Source organism: Pongo pygmaeus, chromosome 4 (assembly GCF_028885625.2).
Source record: "Pongo pygmaeus isolate AG05252 chromosome 4, NHGRI_mPonPyg2-v2.0_pri, whole genome shotgun sequence".
NCBI lineage: Eukaryota > Metazoa > Chordata > Mammalia > Primates > Hominidae > Pongo > Pongo pygmaeus.
Genome location: NC_072377.2, coordinates 37,493,067 through 37,515,343, shown reverse-complemented (window position 1 = coordinate 37,515,343; position 22,277 = coordinate 37,493,067). Strand labels below are relative to the sequence as shown.

General features: G+C 41.4%; 1 protein-coding gene across 2 annotated transcripts in view; it reads left to right on the top strand.

Moving 5' to 3' along the window:
- The window catches only part of NUP155 (nucleoporin 155), an 84,727-nt gene that overhangs the window by 23,238 nt on the left and 39,212 nt on the right, over window positions 1–22,277 (top strand). For both annotated transcript variants that reach the window (XM_054486905.2, XM_063664741.1), the window contains exons 7-17: window positions 375–480; window positions 1,370–1,443; window positions 2,019–2,110; window positions 8,016–8,113; window positions 9,419–9,571; window positions 12,757–12,857; window positions 17,091–17,261; window positions 18,914–19,024; window positions 20,489–20,583; window positions 21,345–21,433; window positions 22,206–22,268. In XM_054486905.2, coding sequence (XP_054342880.1) covers window positions 375–480; window positions 1,370–1,443; window positions 2,019–2,110; window positions 8,016–8,113; window positions 9,419–9,571; window positions 12,757–12,857; window positions 17,091–17,261; window positions 18,914–19,024; window positions 20,489–20,583; window positions 21,345–21,433; window positions 22,206–22,268 — 1,153 coding nt within the window. The remainder of the gene's footprint in view (window positions 1–374; window positions 481–1,369; window positions 1,444–2,018; window positions 2,111–8,015; window positions 8,114–9,418; window positions 9,572–12,756; window positions 12,858–17,090; window positions 17,262–18,913; window positions 19,025–20,488; window positions 20,584–21,344; window positions 21,434–22,205; window positions 22,269–22,277) is intronic.

The following is a 22,277-nucleotide window of genomic DNA, read 5'->3' as shown; positions in this document are numbered from 1 at the left end:
ATTAGAGGCAGAGTTTCATGATGTTGGCTAGGCTGGTCTCAAACTCCTGACCTCAAATGATTCACCTGCCTTGGCCTCCCAAAGTGCTAGGATTTACAGGTGCGAGCCACTGTGCCCAGCCCATAATTGGCTTTTCATCTAACAGTATGTCTTGAAATTCTTTCCTTGTCAGTATTTGGTTGATATTTTAAATTATGGACCAAACTCAGTAGTTAATTTTGAATAATATGTCTCGTTTTGTTGATTATAACTGGTATTAGTGATTATAACTGGTATTTCATGAAGATTTGAAGGTTGTTATAAATATGGATATACAGTAGTTATTGTAAGGGGGTTACATACTTTTATGTCTTCTTTCTATTTTTTTCTTTAAGGCTGAAGCAGGGTGGTTTAGCCAAAGATGTAGGAAAATAAACCATTCAAAGAGCTCACTTTCTTTCCTTGTTCCTTCCTTGCTACAATTCACATTCTCAGAAGATGGTAAGTAGAAAACAATAAATTTGGCAAGTACAACTAATTTCTAACACATTGTTCCCTCAACATTTTCTTCAGAAATTATCATTCTTAATTGAAACAATTTGTTAAGTAGCATTTCGTATATATTCATAAGGTCTTTTAAAGGGTAAGGAGATTATAACATAGAGAAAGTGTGGATTTTATTCTCAAGTTTACTTATTTCCTATAAATGTAGCATCAAAGAACTTGTGTCTAAAACAGCTGTACATACTTAAACCAAAATATGTGTGTGTATATGAGAGAGACAGACATTCAGACAGCTAATACATTGTTTGCTTGGTCTAGAACAAATTTCCAATATAAAAAGAATATATCTTAGCTTTTAATTAACTGAGAGATTTAAACAGGTGAAATAATTTTTAAAATGCTTTGGCAAAATAAGATCTGTATACCCAAAGATTAATATGACTAAATTTTAAAATTATTTTCTTTCACACAATCAATTAGGCCAAACTGGAAGTTTCTTAACATAAAGGACCAGTATACTTACTCTGTGTTTCTAGGATGTAGTAAACATTCATTAAATATTATTGAATGAAAAAATAACTTAGAATTTGTTTTTGGTTTGGCTTAAAATTCATTTAGAGGACAAAATAACTTACTTTCTATGCTCATAACCCAGTCACAGTATTTATTTTAGCATGTGTTTTTTTCATGTGTTGTCTGAGCAAAATGCTTTTTGGACTGGATCTTAGGCAAACATCCTAGGATTTAACTACAAAGCAAGAGAGTAGAAAGCCCCTGAATACAAAGTTCTGATTCAACAGTTTGTTGTAACTGGCTAATGTATTTGCTTTGTTAATCCTTGGGTTTACTTTTTTCTCTTTTTTTTTTTTTTTTGTCTTACTTTTAGATCCTATTCTTCAAATTGCAATTGATAATTCTAGAAATATTTTATATACACGATCTGAGAAAGGAGTAATACAGGTTAGTATTAATATTATTATACCATTAAGAGTCAAATAAATCCTTATTTTTAAGGAAGACAATTCCCGCCTCTTAAATTTTTCCTATGAACTGTGTAACTAAAAAAAAAAAAACCTGCTGGGCATGGTGGCTCAAGCCTGTAATCCCAGCACTTTGGGAGGCCAAGGTGGGCGGATCACCTGAGGTCTGGAGTTTGAAACCAGTCTGGCCAGCATGATGAAACCCTGCCTCTACTAAAAATACAAAAATTAGCCAGGTGTGGTGGTATGTGCCTTTAATCCCAGCTACTTGGGAAACTGAGGCAGGAGAATCACTTGAACCTGGGAGGCGGAGGTTGCAATGAGCCGAGATCATGCCTTTGCCCTCCAGCCTGGGCAATAGAGCAAGACTTCGTCTCAAAAAAAAAAAAGCCCAACTCACTTCTCAGAAGGGGCCCCTTTCTATGAAATTTCGAATCTGAATGTTTTCATGTTTGTATTAAATACCAATATTAAAGGATCCCTTAAAAGCAAGAGTTTAATAATATGTGTATAGTATATAATCATGTTTAAGTGAGAATTATTTTGTATTCACAGGTGTATGATTTGGGACAAGACGGACAAGGAATGAGCAGAGTTGCCTCTGTGTCACAGAATGCCATTGTCTCTGCTGCTGGTAACATTGCTAGGTAACATGTAATTTATTATTAAGCATTTCATTTGCAGGCATAATTATACTATTTGTGTGTAGCCTTCTAAAAGTATATTATTCCCTCATCAAAATGTCTCTAAAAGACAAGGAATGTTGAAGAGATGACACTCTACATTATGTTTGAAACGGAGCTGTTAGAGACTCTTTTATTTATTTATTTATTTATTTATTTACTTTATTTATTTATTTTTTTTTGAGACAGGGTCTCACTGTCACCCAGGCTGGAGTGCAGTGACACAATCTTGGCTCACTGCAACCTCCACCTCCTGGGTTCAACTGATTCTCCTGCCAAAGCCTCCCTAGTAGCTGAGATTACAGGTGCCTGCCACCATGCCTGACTAATTTTATATATATATTTTTTGAGATGGAGTTTCGCTCTTGTTGCCCAGGCGGGAGTGCAGTGGTGCTATGTCTGCTCACCGCAACTTCTGCCTCGCACGTTCAAGTGATTCTCCTGCCTCAGCCTCCCGAGTAACTGGGATTACGGACATGCACCACCATGCCCAGTTAATTTTGTATTTTTAGTAGAGACAGGGTTTCACCATGTTGGCCAGGATGGTCTTGATCTCTTGACCTCATGATCCGCCTGCCTCAACCTCCCAAAGTGCTGGGATTACAGGCATGAGCCACCACGCCCAGCCTAATTTTTGTATTTTAAGTAGAGATTGGGTTTCACCACGTTGGCCAGGCTGGTCTGTAACTCCTGACCTCAGGTAATCCACCCACCATGCCTCCCAAAATGTGGAGATTATAGGCGTGAGCCACCGTGCCTGGCCAAGACTTTTTTTTTTTTTTTTTTTTGAGATGGAGTTTCGCTCTTGTTGTCCAGGTTGGAGTGCGATGGTGCAATCTCGGCTCACTGCACCCTCTGTCTCCTGGGTTCAAGCGATTCTCCTGCCTTAGCCTCCTGAGTAGCTGGGACTATAGGCATGTACCACCACACCCAGCTGATTTTGTGTTTTTAGTAGAGATGGGGTTTTCTCCATGTTGGTCAGGCTGGTCTCAAACTCCTGACCTCAGGTGATCCACCTGCCTCGGCCTCCCAAAGTGCTGGGATTACAGGCGTGAGCCACCGCGCCCAGCTTGAGACTCTTTTATTCTTATGTTTGATAGTTGGAAATATAAGGTAGACTGGTTTTACTACGTAAAGTACAGCTTGACATGTGTTTTTCCTGGCAACTTTACATAGGGATCATGACTAGGAAACTGCATGTCTCAAAGTTTCCCCACTTTTACCTATTCACTCTTTCAGTTTTTTGTTTGTTTCCTTTTGAGATGGAGTCTCGCTCTTTTGCCCAGGCTGGAGTGCAGTGGCTCCATCTCAGCTCGCTGCAATCACCACCTCCTGGGCTTAAGTGATTCTCCCACCTCAGCCTCCCGAGCAGCTAGGACTACAGGCACATGCCACCATGCCTGGCTAATTTTTCTATTTTTTATAGAGACAGGGCTTCACCATGTTGCCCAGACTGGTCTTGAACTCCTGGACTCAAGCAATACGCCCGCCCTGGCCTCTCAAAGTGCTGGGGTTACAGGCATGAGCCACTGCACCCGGCCACTACTCACTCTTTTAACAGGCATGTGTGGTTCAAGCTTAGTTGGTCTGATTATTGACACAAGTACAGAACACAATATTTCACAGTTGTAGTACCCATTTTATTTATGAGGAAACTGAAACTAAGGGATGATTTGCCTGAGATCTAACTCCTAAATAAGTACAAGAACCTAACGCAGAAGCCAAGTCTTCAGACAATCTGCATTACCGTTTGCACATATCCCAACTACCTTGGTCAAGCTGCAAACACTCTCTTTTTTTTTTTTTCCGAGACAAAGTTTCGCTCTTGTCCCCCAGGCTGGAGTGCAATGGCGCGAACTTGGCTCCCTGCAACCTCCACCTCCCGGGTTCAAGCGATTCTCCTGCCTTAGCCTCCCGAGTAGCTGGGATTACAGGCGCCCGCCACCATGCCTAGCTAATTTTTGTATTTTCAGTAGAGATGGGGTTTCACCATGTTGGCCAGGCTGGTCTCGAACTCCTGACTTGAGGTGATCTGCCTGCCTTGGCCTCCCAAAGTGCTGAGATTACAGGCATGAGCCACTGCACCCCACCTGCAAACACTCTATTTTTATAATGAAGGCCTCAAATTTTTCAACTTCTGTTGTCATTGTGCCTAGGTTATTGCTACAATCAGAGTGAAATAAATCAACTTTCTGTTTTTTTTTCAGACAGGGTTTCACTCTGTTGCCCAGACTGGAGTGCAGTGTTGCAGTTGTAGTCTGCTATAGCCTCAGTTTCCTGGGCTGATGTGATCCTCCTGCCTAAGCTTCCTGAGTAGCTATGACTATAGGTGTGTGCCACCATGCCCACCTAATTTTATTTTTAGTAGACCTGGGGTCTTGCTATCTTGCTCAGGCTTTTTGTTTTGTTTTATTCTTCAGTGACAAGAAAAAATTCTGAAGGCAGACAATTGAAAACACATAATTTTCTGGTTTTCCCTCCAACTTTTTTCTGGAATTTTTTTCAAATCCACAAAAAAATTAAAAGAACAATGTGACAAAAACTAATACACTTTTTTTTTTTTTTTTTTTTGAGATGAAATCTCACTCTGTCACGTCACCCAGGCTGGAGTGCAGTGGTGCAGTCTCAGCTCACTGCACCCACTACCTGCCGGGTTCAAGCAATGCTCCTGCCTCACCTTCCCGAGCAGCTGGGACTATAGGCGCGCACCACCGTGCCTGGCTAATTTTTTGTATTTTCAGTAGAGACAGGGTTTCACCATGCTGGCCAGGCTGGTCTCGAACTCCTGACCTTGTGATCCGCGTGCCTTGGCCTCCTGAAGTGTTGTGATTACAGGCATGAGCCACTGTACCCGGCAAAACGAATACACTCTTTATCTCAATTGTAACATTTTGCCTCTTTGTTGCCTGTCTTATGAGCCATTTGAAAGTACATTGTAGACATCATGACTTTTTTTGTTGTTGTTGAAATGGAGTCTCACTGTGATACCCAGGCTGGAGTACAATGGTGCGATCTTGGCTTACTGCAGCCTCCTCCTCCTCCCAGGCTCAAGCCATCCTCACATCTCAGCCTCTTGAATAGCTGAGACCACAGACGTGCACCACCATACGTGGCTAATTTTTTGTATTTTTGATACAGACGAGGTTTCACTGTTGTTGCCCAGGCTGGTCTTGAACTCCTGAAGTCAAGCAGTCCGCATGTCTCAGCCTCTCAAAGTGCTGGGATTACAGGCATGAGCCACCTACATGCCTTTAGTCTCTTACATAACAACAATATACTTAGTCCATATTAAAATTGCCCAGTAGTCCCCAAAATCTTTTCTTTCTTTTTTTTTTTAACTCTGCTTCCCAGGAATGAGTGCAGTGGTGCTTGACCTCCCTAGGCTCAGGTGATCCTCCAACTTTAGCCTCCCAAATAGCTGGGACCACAGGCACGCACACCTCCCCCTGGCTAATTTTTGTATTTTTTGTAGAGAGGGGATCTCACCATGTTGCCCTGGCTGGTCTTGAACTCCTGGGCTCAAGCGACGTACCTGCCTCAGCCTCTCACAGTCCTGGGATTCTGGGATTACAGATGTGAACCACCATGCCCCCAAAATCTTTTTTTTTTTTTTTTGAGATGGAGTCTCGCTCTGTCACCCAGGCTGGAGTGCAGTGGCATGATCTTGGCTCACTGCAACTTCCACCTCCCAGGTTCAAGCAGTTCTCCTGCCTCGGCCTCCCGAGTAGCTGGGACTACAGGTGCACACCACCACACCCGGGTAATTTTTGTATTTTTAGTAGAGACGAGGTTTTACCATGTTGGCCAGCTTTTATGCCTCAGCCTCCCAAAGTGCTGGGATTACAGGCGTGAGCCACTGCGCCTGGCTTCGAAATCTTTTATGGTTTTTCTTTGCATTTTTCTCCAATTACATCAGAATTTATGAATTGGATTGGTTGTTAGTCTCTTTAATATAAAACAGCCCCTTGGCCACCTTTTTTTTTTTTTTTTTTAAGTAATATTTGACATTTGGAAGGAAGGGGCAGGATAATTATACAAATTTTTGAATTTATCTTTTTTTATAATTAGATTCTGAGTAATATATTTTATATACACATATATTTTGTATATGATGTTTATATATATTTTATATATGTATATGTATTTTTTCTTTTTTTTCTTTGAGACACAGTTTTGCTCTGTCACCCAGTCTGGAGTGCCATGGTGCTATCTTGGCTCACAGCAACCTCTGCCTCCGAGTTCAAGTGATTCTCGTGCCTCAGCCACCCAAGTAGCTGGGATTCTAGATGTGCGCCACTATTCTCGGCTAATTTTTGTATATTTTTTAGTGGAGATGGGGTTTCACCAGGTTGAGCAGGCTAGTCTCAAACTCCTGGCTTCAAGTGATCTGACTGCCTCAGCCTCTCAAAGTGCTAGGATTAGAGGCGTGAGCCACCTCACCCAGCAGTAATATATCTTTTAGCCAGTATTACATAGGCAGTGTGAAATGTCTTACTACATTATATCAGGAGACACATAATAGCAGTTTTCTCACTGTTGAAAACTTCATTGAGGTGATTTTAACCAAATGTCTACGTTATAAAGATCCATTTCCTCCCTTTTTTTTCCCCCTTGAGATAGAGTCTCAGACTGTTGCCCAGGCTGGACTGCAGTGGCGTGATCTCAGCTCACTGCAACCTCCACCTTGGGTTCAAGTGATTCTTCTGCTTCAGCCTCCCAAGTAGCTGGGATTACAGGCATGTGCTACCACACCTGGCTAATTTTTTTGTATTTTTAGTAGAGACAGGGGTTCACCATGTTGACCAGGCCAGTCTTGAACTCTTGATGTCAGGTGATCCGCCCGCCTCGGGTTCCCAAAGTGCTGGAATTACAGGCATGAGTCACTGCACGCGGCCTTACTCCCTTTTTAACTAGCAGTAATGATACCTTGACACTGAGAACACTGCTCCCCACCAACCATTCACCCAATGGTTTTAGTCTTTTTTTGTGATCTTTGTTTGAAAACAGGGTTACTCTTAACAATGTAAATGTAAAAAATACACATTCCAAAGTTTTTCCAGTTCTTGCTGCTCTTGTATTACTTTCCTAAGAAGCTAGTCTTAAATTATTTAGCATATTTAGAAAATATGGGGCTGGGCGCGGTGGCTCACGCCTGTAATCCCAGCACTTTGGGAGGCCGAGGCAGGTGGATCACGAGGGCAGGAGATCGAGACCATCCTGGCTAACACAGTGAAACCCCATCTCTAGTAAAAATACAAAAAATTAGCCGGGCGTGGTGGCGGGTGCCTGTAGTCCCAGCTACTTGGGAGGCTGAGGCAGGAGAATGGCGTGAGCCCGGGAGGTGGAGCTTGCAGTGAGCGGAGATGGTGCCACTGCACTCCAGCCCGGGCGACAGAGCGAGACTCCATCTCAAAAAAAAGAAAAAAGAAAAAAAAAAAAAGAAAATACGGAAATATGTGGTCAGGCATGGTGGGTCACGCCTGTAATCCCAATCCCAGCACTTTGGGAGGCTGAGGCGGGCGGATTACGCTTACGCCGAGGTCAGGAGTTCCAGACCTGCCTGGCCAACATGATGAAACCCTGTCTCTACTAACAACACAAAAATTAGCCGGGCGTGCTGGCGCAAGCCTGTAACCCCACCTACTCAGGAGGCTGAGGCAGGAGAATTGCTTGAACCTGGGACGCGGAGATTGCAGTGAGCCGAGATCACACCACTCTACTTCAGCCTGGGTAACAGAGTGAGATTCCATCTCAAAAGAAAAAAAAAAAAAGGAAAATATGGAAATATGTAAACATTCTGATGGGAAATGTTTCTTACAATTTAGCAGACACATTTTAAAAATACACTTTATTTTCTTCTTTCTTTTAGGACCATCGATCGTTCTGTTTTTAAACCAATTGTCCAAATAGCAGTGATTGAAAATTCTGAATCACTGGACTGTCAGTTATTGGCTGTCACACATGCAGGTATGTTGTTTTATTTACATATCTGCTATTACTGTTAGAACTTCTGAAAATTCTTAGATTTGGAGATTTATGATTAAAAATATATTTTTACTTCTATATCTGCCGTAAAGCCATATAAATAATTTGTAAAATAAAGGATTTTGAAAACTGGGAGATTTTTCTAATTCTGTTTCTTCATTTTATAGATATAAAACCAAACCTAGGACAGGCATGGTGGCTCACACTTGTAATCCTAGCGCTTTGGGAGGTCAAGGCGGGCAGATTGCCTGAGCCCAGGAGTTCAAGACTAACCTGAGCAACATGGTGAAACCCTGTAACCCCATCTCTACTAAAAATACAAAAATTAGCTAGGTGTGATGGCACGGCCTTGTAGTACCAGCTACTTGGGAGGCTGTCATGGGAAGATCGCTTGAGCCCAGGAGTTTGAGGCTGCAGTGAGCTGAGATTATGCTACTACACTTCACCCTGGGCAACAGGGCAAGATCTTGTCTCAAAAAACAGTAAAAAAGCAAAACAAAAGCCAAGCCTAAATGGCACAGTGGCTGACATTTTGTAACAAAGCCTGAATTGGAACACAAGATTTCTTCGTTTGTCTTTGCAAGTTCTTTCTAATGAAATGTATTGATTCACCTCTCAATTTCGAGTGACATTTTCTTAGATATATATTTTAGCATATAGTCTATATGGTAATTTAAGATTAGTCGGGGGGCCGGGTGCGGTGGCTCACACCTGTAATTCCAGCACTTTGGGAGGCCAAGGCAGGTGGATCCTGAGGTCAGGAGATCAAGACCATCCTGGCTAACACCGTGAAACCCCATCTCTACTAAAAATATAAAAAATTAGCCGGACATGGTGGCAGGCACCTGTAGTCCCAGCTATTCGGGAGGCTGAGGCAGGAGAATGGTGTGAATCCGGGAGGCGGGGCTTATAGTGAGCTGAGATGGTGCTACTACCCTCCAGCCTGGGAGACAGAGCAAGACTCTGTCTCAAAAAAAATAAATAAATAAAAATAAAAAAAATTAGATGGGTGTGGTGGCACATGCCTGTAGTCTCAGCTACCTGGGAGGCTAAGGCAGGAGAATCGCTTGAACCCGGGAGGCAGAGGTTGCAGTAAGCCGAGATTGCGCCACTGCACTCCAGCCTGGGCGACAGAGCTAGACTCCATCTCCAAAAATAAAAATTAGTCAGGAAAGTTATGTATGGTTTTAGCAGAGTGTTGCATTGCTGTGTGTAATTGCTTCAATAACACATTTACCTCAGGTCCTTGTTTTCTATTACTGATGCATAATTTTACCCCATCTTCAGGTGTTAGGTTATATTTCAGCACTTGTCCATTCAGACAGCCATTAGCACGGCCTAATACACTGACGCTGGTTCATGTCCGCTTACCTCCTGGATTCTCAGCATCTTCAACCGTAGAAAAGCCTTCAAAAGTACATAGAGCTCTTTATAGTAAAGGTAAGTTCTGAAATACTACCAGATTTAAGATTATATTCTTAAAATTGTTAAAATTATATGGTGTTTTGAAGTATTTGAAAATACCCTATGGCAACAGTAGAAACTGGGGACTACTAGAAGGGTCAGGGAAGTAGGGGAGCAAGGGTTGAAAAACTGACTATTGGGTCTTATGCTCAGTACCTGAGTGATGGAATCAATTATACCCTAAACCTTAGCACCACGCAATATATGCAAGTAACAGATCTGCACATATACCTCCTGAATCTAAAATAAAATTTGAAATTGTAGTGAAATTCAAAAGTTGAAACTGAAAGTGTAGTTTTCACTCCTACATTTAGGTTTTTGATCTGTTTTGTGAAAATTTTTGTATGTTGTGTGAAGTAGGAATCTGACTTCATCCTTCTGCATGTGGATATCTAGCTGTCTGAGCACCATTTGTTGAAAAGACTATTATATCCCCCATTGAATTGTCTTCATCTTACTGTCTCAAGTGAATTACCCATTAATGTATGGATTCTGGATTCTCAGTTCTATTCTGTTGGTCTGTATTATCTGTCCTTATGTCAGTAGCACAGTCTTGATTACCGTTGCTTTGTAATAAGTTTTGAAATTGATAAGTGTGACTATTCCAACTTTGATCTTTTTTTTTTTTTTTGAGATGGTCTGGCTCTGTTGCCCAGGCTAGAGTGCAGTAGCACAGTCTCTGCTCACTGCAACCTCCGCTTCCCAGGCTCATGCCGTCCTCCCACTTCAGCCTCCTGAGTAGCTGAGAGAGGCTACAGGTGTGTGCCACCACACCCGGCTAATTTTTGTACTTTTTGTAGAGACAGGCTTTTGCCATGTTGCCTAGGCTCGTCTCAAACTCCTGAGCTCAAGTGATCCATCTGCATTGGCCTACTAAAGTGCTGGGATTACAGGCATGAGCCACCGTGCACCTGGCCTGATTTTTTTAAAGATGATTTTGGCTATTCTCAGTCTCTTGAATTTTCATATGAATTTTAGAATCACCTTGTTAATTTCTGCAAAAAAAGTGAAGTGGGGCTGGGTGCAGTGGCTAACGCCTGTAATCCCAACACTTTGGGAGGCAAAGGCAGGTGGATCACTTGAGATCAGTTCAAGACCAGCCTGGCCAACATGGCGAAACCCTGTTTCTACTAAAAATACAAAAATTAGCCGGGTGTGGGGGGCATGCCTGTAGTCACAGCTGCTTGTGGGCTGAGGCAAGAGAATCGCTTGAACTAGGGAAGTGAAGGTTACAGTGAGCCAAGATCCTACCACTGCACTCTAGCATGGGGAACAGAGCAAGACTCCATCTCAAAAACAAAACAAAACAAAACAAAACACAAAAAAAAGTGAGGTTGGATTGTGAGAGCTGAATCAGTATATCAATTTGGGGCATGTTGCCATCTTAACTATATTAAGTCTTCAAATCCATGAATACAGAATATTTTTCCAAGTCATTTGGGGGTGGGGAGGAAGGTTCTCACTCTGTTGCCCAGGCTGGAGTGCAGTGGCAGGATCTTGGGTCACCATAGCTTCAACCTCCCAGGCTCAGGTGATCCTCCTTGCTCAACCTCCTGAGGAGTTGGGACTACAGGTGTGTGCCACCACTCCTGGCTAATTTTTGTATTTTTTGTAGAGACGGGGTTTCACCATGTTTCCCAGGCTGGTCTTAAACTCCTGGGCTCAAGCAGTCCTACCACCTCTGCCTCCCAAAGTGCTAGGATTATAGGCATGAGCCACCGTGTTGGCGAGTTGTGTTGAGATCATTGCCTTTTTTTTTTTTTTTTTTTTTTGAGACAGTGTCTACTGACACCCAAGCGGGAGTGCAGTATGCAGTCATGCCTCATTACAGCCTCTACCTCCCCGGCTCAAGCAATCCTCCTGCCTCATTTTTTGTTGAAACAAGGTCTTACTTTATTGCCCAGGCTGATCTCGAACTCCTGGGCTCAAGTGATCAGCCTGCCTCAGCCACCAAAACTGCTGGGATTACATGCATAAGCCACAGCACCTGGCCCAGATAATTGCTTCTATAGTACACTTATCTCTGCCATTCCTCTAGCACCTTCATCATTTTTATTCATGGTGTGTTTGAATTAACCAGTATATAAACTGTATTTCATTGAATATTAGCTTGTATTACATTGTGAATTTGTCAGTCACGGCATTTTTATATACTAAATATATTTTTATAAAATTAATAATTAAATTGATAAATCCATTGACTGCAAGATATACCGTAAGTTCAGAAATGCTAAAATATGAAAAAAAAAAATGTTTACCTGAGAGAAATACAGTTTAAAATTGAGAACACTTAAGGAGTCTACCCTAAAAATAATTATATAGTCTTTCAAGGAATTATTTTATTTTGTAACTTGTTTGTTTATAAAGATTGATGTTAGGTTGGGCACAGTGGCTCACGCCTGTCATTCCAGCACTTTGGGAGGCCGAGTTGGGCGGATCATGAGGTCAGGAGATCGAGACCATCCTGGCTAACACGGTGAAACCTCGTCTCTACTAAAAATACAAAAAATTAGCCGGGCGTGGTGGCACGTGCCTGTAGTCCCAGCTACTCGGGAGGCTGAGGCAGGAGAATGGCGTGAACCTGGGCGGCGGAGCTTGCAGTGAGCTGAGATCGCGCCACTGCACTCCAGCCTGGGTGACAGAGCGAGACTCCATCTCAAAAAAAAAAAGATCGATGTTGTGTGTGTTTATCTATATATGCTAATTTTAAGTTGGCATAAAAGTACTTGTGGTTTTGTAAAATTTTTTTTTTTTTTTTTTTTGAGACGGAGTCTTGCTTTGTTGCCTAGGCTGGAGTGCAGTGGCACAATCTCAGCTTACTGCAACCTCCACCTCCTGGGTTCACGCCATTCTCCTGCCTCAGCCTCCTGAGTAGCTGGGATTACAGGCACCTGCCGCCATGCCCAGCTAATTTTTGTGTTTTAGTAGAAACAGGGTTTCACCATGTTGGTCAAGCTGGTCTCTGATTCCTGACCTCGTGATCCACCCACCTCATCCTCCAAAAGTACTGGGATTACAGGCATGAGCCACTGTGCCCAGCCCGGTTTTATAATTTTAATTGCAAAACCGCAATTACTTTTGCACTAACCTAATAATTATTAAGGTTATTGAGGATGCATATTTGACATGATGTAGTAATATTTTGTATATTAAACTTCTAGGTATTCTATTGATGGCAGCCTCAGAAAATGAGGATAATGATATTTTATGGTGTGTCAACCATGATACTTTTCCTTTCCAAAAGCCAATGATGGAAACCCAGGTAAGTTATCCTGACAATTCTGAAAAAACTATTATATAATTTTAAGTGAAGGATGATATGGAAGAAACTTGTATCTTCTGATTTATTGCTGTTTGCTTCTAATAACATATGATTAGAAATTATAATGTAAAGAAATTATCCTGTCAATTATTTGTTTTTCCTCTGTCAGGTTAGAAGTTACTGTGGTAATCACAAAAAAAATCTTTAAAGAAAACATTGGACCCTTACAGAATATTTTCCATAATGTACTAGAAAATACATGGATCTTTTTTGAAGTTGTCTTTTTTTTTCTGAAAACATGTCAGGTTCATATGAAATGATCTTTACCTCATTTAAATATGTTGCTCGTTTAGTTATTTAAATATGAGGCCATCTATTATAGTTGTGACTTAGATTTTATTCTAACAATCTCTTTGTAATTTTGTCTGTTTTTTTTTTAATTATGGAAACTTTCGAACATAAAGTTTGAAGAGTCAATTGAACCTCACATAAGAGAATTGAGTTGCCAACGTCTTTCTTATTGTATTTCATTTTTCTTTCCTACATAAACAAAGGGACACCCACAAACACACAGTTTTGTTTTAAACACAAAAATCACCACATACATCATGAAGTGGATATGGTCTTCCTGGGTGAGGGCCGAGGCTGCTATGAACCCACGAACTGCCCCTGCCCCCAGCTGCCCATCCTAGTCCCCAGTTTGTAAGGAGGTAAGGGGAGGCTACCTGTCTCCATCCCCTTGGTGTCCTCTGCTGACTCCTGCCAGTCCTCCTAAATAGTCCTGCATAGCCCACAGAGGCTGCTGGTCAAACCAGATAAACCAGCCCCTAGTGGGGTGTGAATGTCTGATACTCTGTCTTTGCAGCTACCTCCTCACAGGCATTTTGCTTCTAGTTTTCACTGAAAACTAGTGGTTTTTTGGTGGTTCTTAAATTTGAACCCTTCCAGATGGGACTGGAAAAAGGTATGTGTAAGTGGGAGGAGCAAAAACTGAACTCCCAGGGATGGGAGTATTGTCTGCATGAGCTCTACCAAATTTCTGACAAGGTTCAAAGAGCTGGGGTAGGAGCAGGAGGAAGATAAGGAGGTAAGGAGTGCCCTTCTCCTTCTTTCCTTTATTCTTTGAGCTTTACTGAGCATGTACTACCAGCCTTGTGCTGTGATAAACTATGAGGATTCAGAACTTAATAAGATATAAACCCTGTCCTGGTTGGGATGCTGTGTTGGGGGAGCAGAGGACATGTTTTTGGCTCTCTGTTTCTTCCTCTATAATAGTTATAATCGTACCTACCACGATGGAGTTGTGAGACTAAATGAGCTCATGTGTGTAAAGCACTCAGAACAATGCCTGGCACTCATAGGAAGCACCATTCCATAAATGTTAACTTTTTTTTTTTCTTTACTCTTTTAAAAGACAGCATCTCACCCTGTTGCCCAGGCCCAAGCAGTCCTCCCAGCTCAGCCTCCCAAGTAGCTGGGACTACAGGTGTGCGTTACCACGTACAGCCAATTTTTAAATTTTTTGTAGCGACAGGGTCTGACTATATTGCCCAGACTAGTCTTGAACTCCTGGGCTCAAGTGATCCTCCCACCTTGGCTTCCCAAACTGCTGGGATTACAGGTGTGAGACACTGTCCTCCACCTAACTTCTTTTTTTGGAACAAATGCTGCATGTCATATAATTTGATTTAATATTTGAGTTTTTCTCAAACAAAGGTGGACTTTTATTTTTAACAAAAAAACTCGTCAAGTATAGTGTATGAGCTTTGATCAAATTCTAGTTACCAGAAATAGTCATGAAAGACATTAGAACAGCTGGGTAAATTTTATATTGGTTAGGTGTTAAATTATATTAGGGAATTGATAACTTTTTTTTTTTTTTTTTTTTTTTGAGACAGGGTTTCACTCTGTTGCCCAGGCTGGAGTGCAGTGGCACAATCAGAGCTCACTGCAACTGCCTCCCAGGCTCAGGGGATCCTCCCACCTCAGCATTCGCCACCCCCTCCACCCTGGATAGCTGGGACTGCAGGCACATGCCACCATGCTTGTCTAATTTTTTTGTATTTTTAGTAGAGACAGGGTTTTGCCATGTAGCCCCTGCTGGTCTCGAATTCCTAAGCTTAAGGGATCCACCTGCCTTGGTCTCTCAATGTGTTGGGATTACAGGTGTGAGCCGCGTCGCCCAGCCAATAACATTTTTAAATGTTATTATATGGTTTGTAAGAAAACATTCTTATTTTTAGGAGATATGTGCAAAAGTATTTAAGAGTGATAAATGATGTCTATACTTTCAAATAGTACAATAAAACAAATATACAGGAAGAGAGAGAATGCAGATATGGCAAACTGCTAACAATTGTTGAATCTAGGTATTGGGCATGTGGACTTTTACTGTATATTCAACATTTTTGGCTGCTTGAAATTTTTTATTATAAAGTATTTTAGAGGATTAAAATACTTTTTTTTTTTTTTTCTGAGACAGGTTTTTGCTGTGTTTCCTGGAGTGGAGTGCAGTGGCATGATAGCTCACTGTAGCCTCAAACTCCTGGGTTCAGGCAATCCTCCTACCTCAGCCTTCTGAGTTGCTGGGAATACAGGCACACGCCACCACACCGAGGTGGTTTTTTATTTTTTGTAGAGATGGGACTTCATTATATTGCCTAGGCTGGTAAAATACTTTTTTTTTTTTTTTTTTTGTGACAGAGTCTTGTTCTGTCGCCCAGGCTGGAGTGCAGTGGCACAATCTCGTCTCACTGCAACCTCCGTCTCCCGGGCTCAAGCAGTTCTCCTGCCTTAGCCTCCCGAGTAGCTGGGATTACAGGCGTGTGCCACCACGCCCGGCTAATTTTTCTATTTTTAGTAGAGACGGGGTTTCACCACATTGGCCAGGCTGGTCTCGAACTCCTGACCTCAGGTACCGCCTGCCTCCACCTCCCAAAGTGCTGGGATTATAGGCGTGAGCCACCTCGCCGAGCCAGTAAAATACTTTTTAAAGGAAAGATAGTATCTTAGCAGATTTAGTTGATCCTGGAAAGATGGTAGAAGGTAGTTATTTGGTTGAGAGAATTATAATTTTATTAAAGAGTATTTACAGTTTATCTTGAGAAAAGTTTGCCCTTGTCCTCTGGTACAAAAAGATTTATGTATTAGTATAGAAAATGCCTGCTTATGGCTGGACACAGTGGCTCACGCCTGTAATCCTAGCACTTTGGAAAGAGGCCAAGGCAGGCGGATCACCTGAGGTCAGGAGTTTGAGACCAACATGGCAACAGGAGTTTTTGCCAACATGGCAAAAGCCGGCCTCTAATAACAATACAAAAATTAGCCGGGTATGGTGGTGTGCATCTCTAATCCCAGATACTCGGAAGGCTGAGGCAGGAGAATTGCTTGAACCTGGGAAGCAGACTTTACAGTGGGCTCTGATTACGCCATTGCACTCCAGCCTTGGCAACAGGGTGAGACTCCGCCTCAGAAAAAAAAAAAGGTAATGCCTGATTAGCACTTTGAGAGGCCAAGATGGGCAGATGCATGAGCCCAGGAGTTCGAGAACATCCTGGGCAACATGGTAAAACCCTGTTTATACAAAACATAGAAAAATTAGGTGGCCGTGGTAGCATTCTCCTGTAGTCCCAGCTACTTGGGAGGTTGAGGTGGAAGAATCAACTGAACCCAGGGAGGTCCAGGTTGCAGTGAGCTGTGATCGTGCCAGCGCACTCCAGCTTGGGTGACAGAGTAAGATGCTGTCTCAAAAAAAAAAACCCAGAGGCCAGGTGTGGTGGCTCATGCCTGTAATCCCAGCGCTTTGGGAGGCCGAGGTGGGCAGATCACCTGAGGTTGAGAGTTCAAGACCAGCCTGACCAACATGGAGAAACCCTGTCTCCACTAAAAATAAAAAATTAGCTGGGCGTGGTGGCGTATGGCTGTAATCCCAGCTACTAGGGAGGCTGAGGCAGGAGAATCACTTGAACCCGGGAGGCAAAGGTTACAGTGAGCCGAGATCACGCCACTGCACTCCAGCCTAGACAACTTCGTCTCAAAAAAAACCAAAAAACAAAAAACAAAAACTCAGAAAATACCTGATTTTAAAAAAAGATAGTAGAAAATTACATAATACTTTTGAAATATTTATGTTAATGTACTGTTTATTAAATTTACTTCTTTATTAAGTCTGTATTTTGTTTTGCATTATGTAACTTCAATATGATGTGTAAAACATTTATTTCTTTTACATAGATGACAACCCGTGTTGATGGTCATTCCTGGGCTCTTTCTGCGATAGATGAATTGAAAGTAGATAAAATAATTACACCTTTAAACAAGGATCATATTCCAATAACTGATTCACCAGTTGTTGTACAGCAGCACATGTTACCTCCGAAGAAATTTGTTCTCCTCTCAGCACAGGTATGTACGTATTCTGCTATGGTAGTGACAAAAATAAGCGATATATAATATTTTTGTCAAGTTCTCTGAAGTAGTGGCTTAATGGAATAATTTTCTTTTTTTTTTTTTGAGACAGAGTCTCGCTCATCACCCAGGCTGGAGTGCAGTGGTGTGATCTCAGCTCACTGCAACCTCTGCCTCCCCAGATCAAGTGATTCTCCTGCCACAGCCTCCTGAGTAGCTGAGATTACAGGCGCACACCACCACACCTGGCTAATTTTTGTATGTTTAGTAGAAACAGGGTTTCACCATGTTGGCCAGGCTGGTCTCAAACTCCTGATCTCAGGTGGTCTGCCTGCCTCGGCCTCCCAAAGTTCTGGGATTATAGGTGTGAGCCACTGCACCCAGCCTTCCTGGTTTCTTATTTGATTTTGTTTATTGAGATTTTTCCCAGGCACACAAGCTTATAAGTAGTCAAAATTATCAGTTATCATTTGATATTTTATTTTATTTATTTTATTTTATTTTAGACAAGGTCTTACTCTGTCACCCAGGCTGGAGTGTGGTGCACAGTCTTGGCTTACTGCAACCTCTGCCTCCCAGGCTCAAGGGATCCTCCCACATCAGCCTCCTGAGTAGCTGGGATTACAGGCGTTTGCCACCACACCCAGTTAATTTTCATATTTTCTGTAGAGACAGGATCTCACTAAAGCCCAGGCTGGTCTCAAACTCCTGAGCTCAAGCTATCCACCCACCTCATCCTCCCACAGTGCTGAGGTTACAGGCGAGAGCCAATCTGCCCAGCCATCATTTGAGATATGTCATAGTTGAAAAGCTTCCACTCACTAAGGTTTATAAAAGAATCCACTCTTAGTTCCTTTTGTTTATTGATTGGTTCAAAAACAATTGAGGTTTTTGCCATTGCTTGTAATGGCAAAAACACCATCCTGGCTAACACGGTGAAACCTTGTCTCTACTAAAAATATAAAAAAATTTAGTCAGGCGTGGTGGCGGGTGCCTGTAGTCACAGCTACTCGGGAGGCTGAGACAGGAAAATGGCGTGAACCTGGGAGGTGGAGCTTGCAGTGAGCCGAGATTGTGCCACTGCACTCCAGCCTGGGAGACAGTACGAGACTCCGTCTAAAAAAAAAAAAAAAAGCTGTAATGGCGAAAACCTCAATTGCTTTTGTACCAACGTAATACTATGGTAGTTTTATTTTGTCCTTTAAGTCTTTTGATCTATTTGGAATTTACTCTGATATAAGGTATGACTGTTTCTAGCTTTTTTTTTTTTTTTTGCCTAAATTGATATAAATAGTAGCAACATGATTAATTAATAATCTAACTTTAATTCTCTGGTTTAAGGGGCAGCTTTGCCGGGGCAATTGCATTAAGTTTCCTTTATAGATATATAGATCTACTGGAGGTTGAATAGAGAAATAGATGATCTTTTTGACCAGTTGTACTTTTTATATCACCTCAGCCATTCCTCCTGCCTCAGCCCCCTGATGTGCTGGAAATACAAGTGTGGTCTACCATACCCAGTCTAATTTGTATTGTTGAATGGTTTTTTTTTGTTTGTTTCATTTATTTTATCAAATAAGGTAGCAGAGTCAGTTGCTATCGGCCAATCTTGGTAAATCTCTTATTCATGTTCTTTCTTCAAATTTTAGGGGAGTCTTATGTTTCATAAACTTAGACCTGTAGATCAACTGAGGCATCTACTTGTGAGTAATGTGGGTGGAGATGGAGAAGAGATTGAAAGATTCTTTAAATTACATCAGGTAATTATATATATTTTTTAAAATGTGATGCTATTTTAAACAAACAGTGGGAGTCATAGTTTATGTAAATTGGGACTGGAATACTGTAATAAATACATATATATTTTTTTTGAGATGGAGTTTCGCTCTTGTTGCCCAGGCTGGAGTGCAATGGCATAATCTCGGCTCACTGCAACCTCTGCCTCTCAGGTTCAAATGATTGTTCTGCCTCAGCCTACCTAGTAGTTGGGATTATAGGCATGTGCCAGCACTCCCGGCTAATTTTGTATTTTTAGTAGAGACGGAATTTCTCCATGTTGGTCAAGCTGGTCTCGAACTCCCAACCTCAGGTGATCCGCCCACCTCAGCCTCCTAAAGTGCTAGGATTACAGGCCGTGAGCCACCACGCGCAGCCATAAATAGATAATCTTAACAATATTCCTTTCTTTGCCTAAGTCACTGTATGTGAACTGACATTTGAAAGCAGGATTAATATAAGTCTTGTAGTGAGCGTTCAGGTTTTTATTCTCTGAGGCTCCACCTCCCAGGTTCACGCCATTCTCCTGCCTCAGCCTCCCAAGTAGCTGGCACTACAGGCACCCGCCACCATGCCCAGCTAATTTTTTGTATTTTTAGTAGAGATGGGGTTTCACCATGTTAGCCAGGATGGTCTCGATCTCCTGACCTCATGATCCACCGGCCTCGGCCTCCCAAAGTGCTGGGATTACGGGCGTGAGCCACCATGCTTGGCCTGTTGTTGATAAATTCTTATTGAAGTCTGCTAGTACATGTTTCTTGTTCAGGTTATATGATAAATGCCTTTTCATTAAAAGCACAAGACATTTAGGGACAAGTTCTTTTTTGTTTGTTTGTTTGTTTATTTGTTTTGGCTTAATGACCTGAGGAAGAAACTTGAGGCAACAGTGTAGAGATCTTAGTATTTCAGAGCCACAACTGGAATTGATACGGTTAAAATTGGGAGTAGTTCAAAGTTAAGTATACAGACTCTGGATTCAAAGCACTTGTGTTAAAAATCCCAGCTCCACCACTGAGGCAAATTACTTGACTTCTCTGGGCTTCAGTTTCCTTATACATTATAATAGGATGTGGTATGAAGATTAATATATGCTAAACTCTTAAAATAGTACCTGACACATGGTAGGTATTCAGTGTTACCACTTATTGTTATTTTCTAGAAAGCAGAAAGACCACAGGAAGAAAATTGGAGACATAAGCTGGAAACTAAGTCAGAATCTAGGTTAAAAGGAAAAGAGAGCATCCTGTAATCCTAGTGCTTATGATGAACTTAAAATAAAACCAGTAGTGTTTACTTGTCTTTTTAACACTAACTGATTTCATTCAGTCAGCAAGTATTTATTGAACGCCTGCTCTGTGCTAGATACAGACTTTAATACTGCATCTAGCAGTATACAAATCATTTTAAAATTTGTATTTAATATGAGGCCAATATTCCTCTTTTTACAGGAAGACCAGGCTTGTGCAACTTGTCTTATTCTTGCTTGCTCCACTGCTGCCTGTGATAGAGAAGTATCTGCCTGGGCTACTCGGGCTTTCTTTAGGTATGTGAAAGTTTTTTTTGTTTATTTGTTTGTTTTTTTACTGGGCCACTTTTTTAAATGATTTTATTATCAATGTGATAAAGCCTTGCCAAACAGTTGAGTGACTATGTAGGCAAATTACCAAAATTCATTTGCAAAAGGGTGAAATCTGGAGAGATTATAATGGTAATAGAAGCAACTAAATTAGCATAGTTTATGCATTATTACTTTAACTCTGGATTCTGTTCTGTAACTTCTTGTCTACTTTCTACACTTTGTTCTACCTCAGTTACTGTCTCATCTATCTTTTTTACTTCCCCAAACACTATGCCAGTTCTGCTTAATATGTATCATTAGTATTGAAGGCTTCTGAATTACTTTAAGGAAACTTGGTACCAAAGAGATATTTCTATTAGAAAATATTTAAGAATTTGAAATGTGATTTTGTTAGAAACGTTTTTGGAAGTACTATCTAACCATAACTTAGTATGAAAATTACAATGCCATTTACTCACAAAGTAAATTCTATGCATTGTATATCTTTTTCTTAGAAGTTATCAGAGTCCCTTATAATTCTTCCTGGTAGCAGTTTCAAGTCCACATTTACTGAATAAATATTTATTATAAGTCTTTTGCATATATTTTACTGTCAGCACAATACATTAAAGTCTCTAATGTTTAAAGCATTTATTTGGAAGCTAAACAGGAAAAGGAACAATTACAGTTTTTAAGATGGATGGTTTGTTTTACTGAATAAACTCAACCTCTTGTCATAAAAATAGGTATGGTGGTGAAGCACAGATGAGATTTCCAACCACTCTTCCGCCTCCAAGTAATGTTGGTCCCATCTTGGGGTCTCCTGTCTATTCTAGTGAGTATGAAACATTGAAATGAAATTGTTTCTAATCGTTTGAATCTTAGAACCTTTATAGCAATTTTTATCAATAAGCCTTTTCATTATGTTTTATTTACTGCTACTGTATAATTGATGAATACATCTATAGTTTCTGATTCTTAAAAGTGATCTATTAATATTGAATCCTTAATGTAAGGAAGCAAAATAAGATGTAACCAATCATATTTACATAACTCATTTGGTATATATTCAGAGGGAAACAGATGAATGATTTAATAATAATTAACTCCCACATCAGTGTTTTCCAAGGTGGGAGTTGTTAGAAACTTACTAGGAGATCAGTCCCTAATTCTTGCATATATCATGGACAGTGGAACTCCTTATGCTTAGAAATAGCTTCTGTGGCCAGGCGCAATGGCTCACACCTGTAATCCCGGCACATTGGGAGGCCGAGGCGGGCAGATCACCTGAGGTTGGGAGTTCGAGACCAGCCTGACCAATATGGTGAAACCGTGTCTCTACTAAAAGTACAAAAAGTAGCCGGCCTGTGGTGGTGTGAGCCTGTAATCCCAGCTACTCAGGAGGCTGAGATGGGAGAATCGCTTGAACCCAGGAGGCAGAGGTTGCAGTGAGCCAAGATCATGCCACTGCACTCCAGCCTGGGCCACAGAAAGAGACCCTGCCTCAAAAAAAGAAAAAAGAAATACCTTCTGTACCTAATTTTGATCACATTCAAAATATTGAGATGTTCTTTTCTAAATCTTTATATTCTTCTTTCCCTTTTTAGGTTCTCCTGTTCCTGGTGGTAGTCCCTATCCAAATCCATCCTTTTTGGGAACACCATCTCATGGTACCTCTT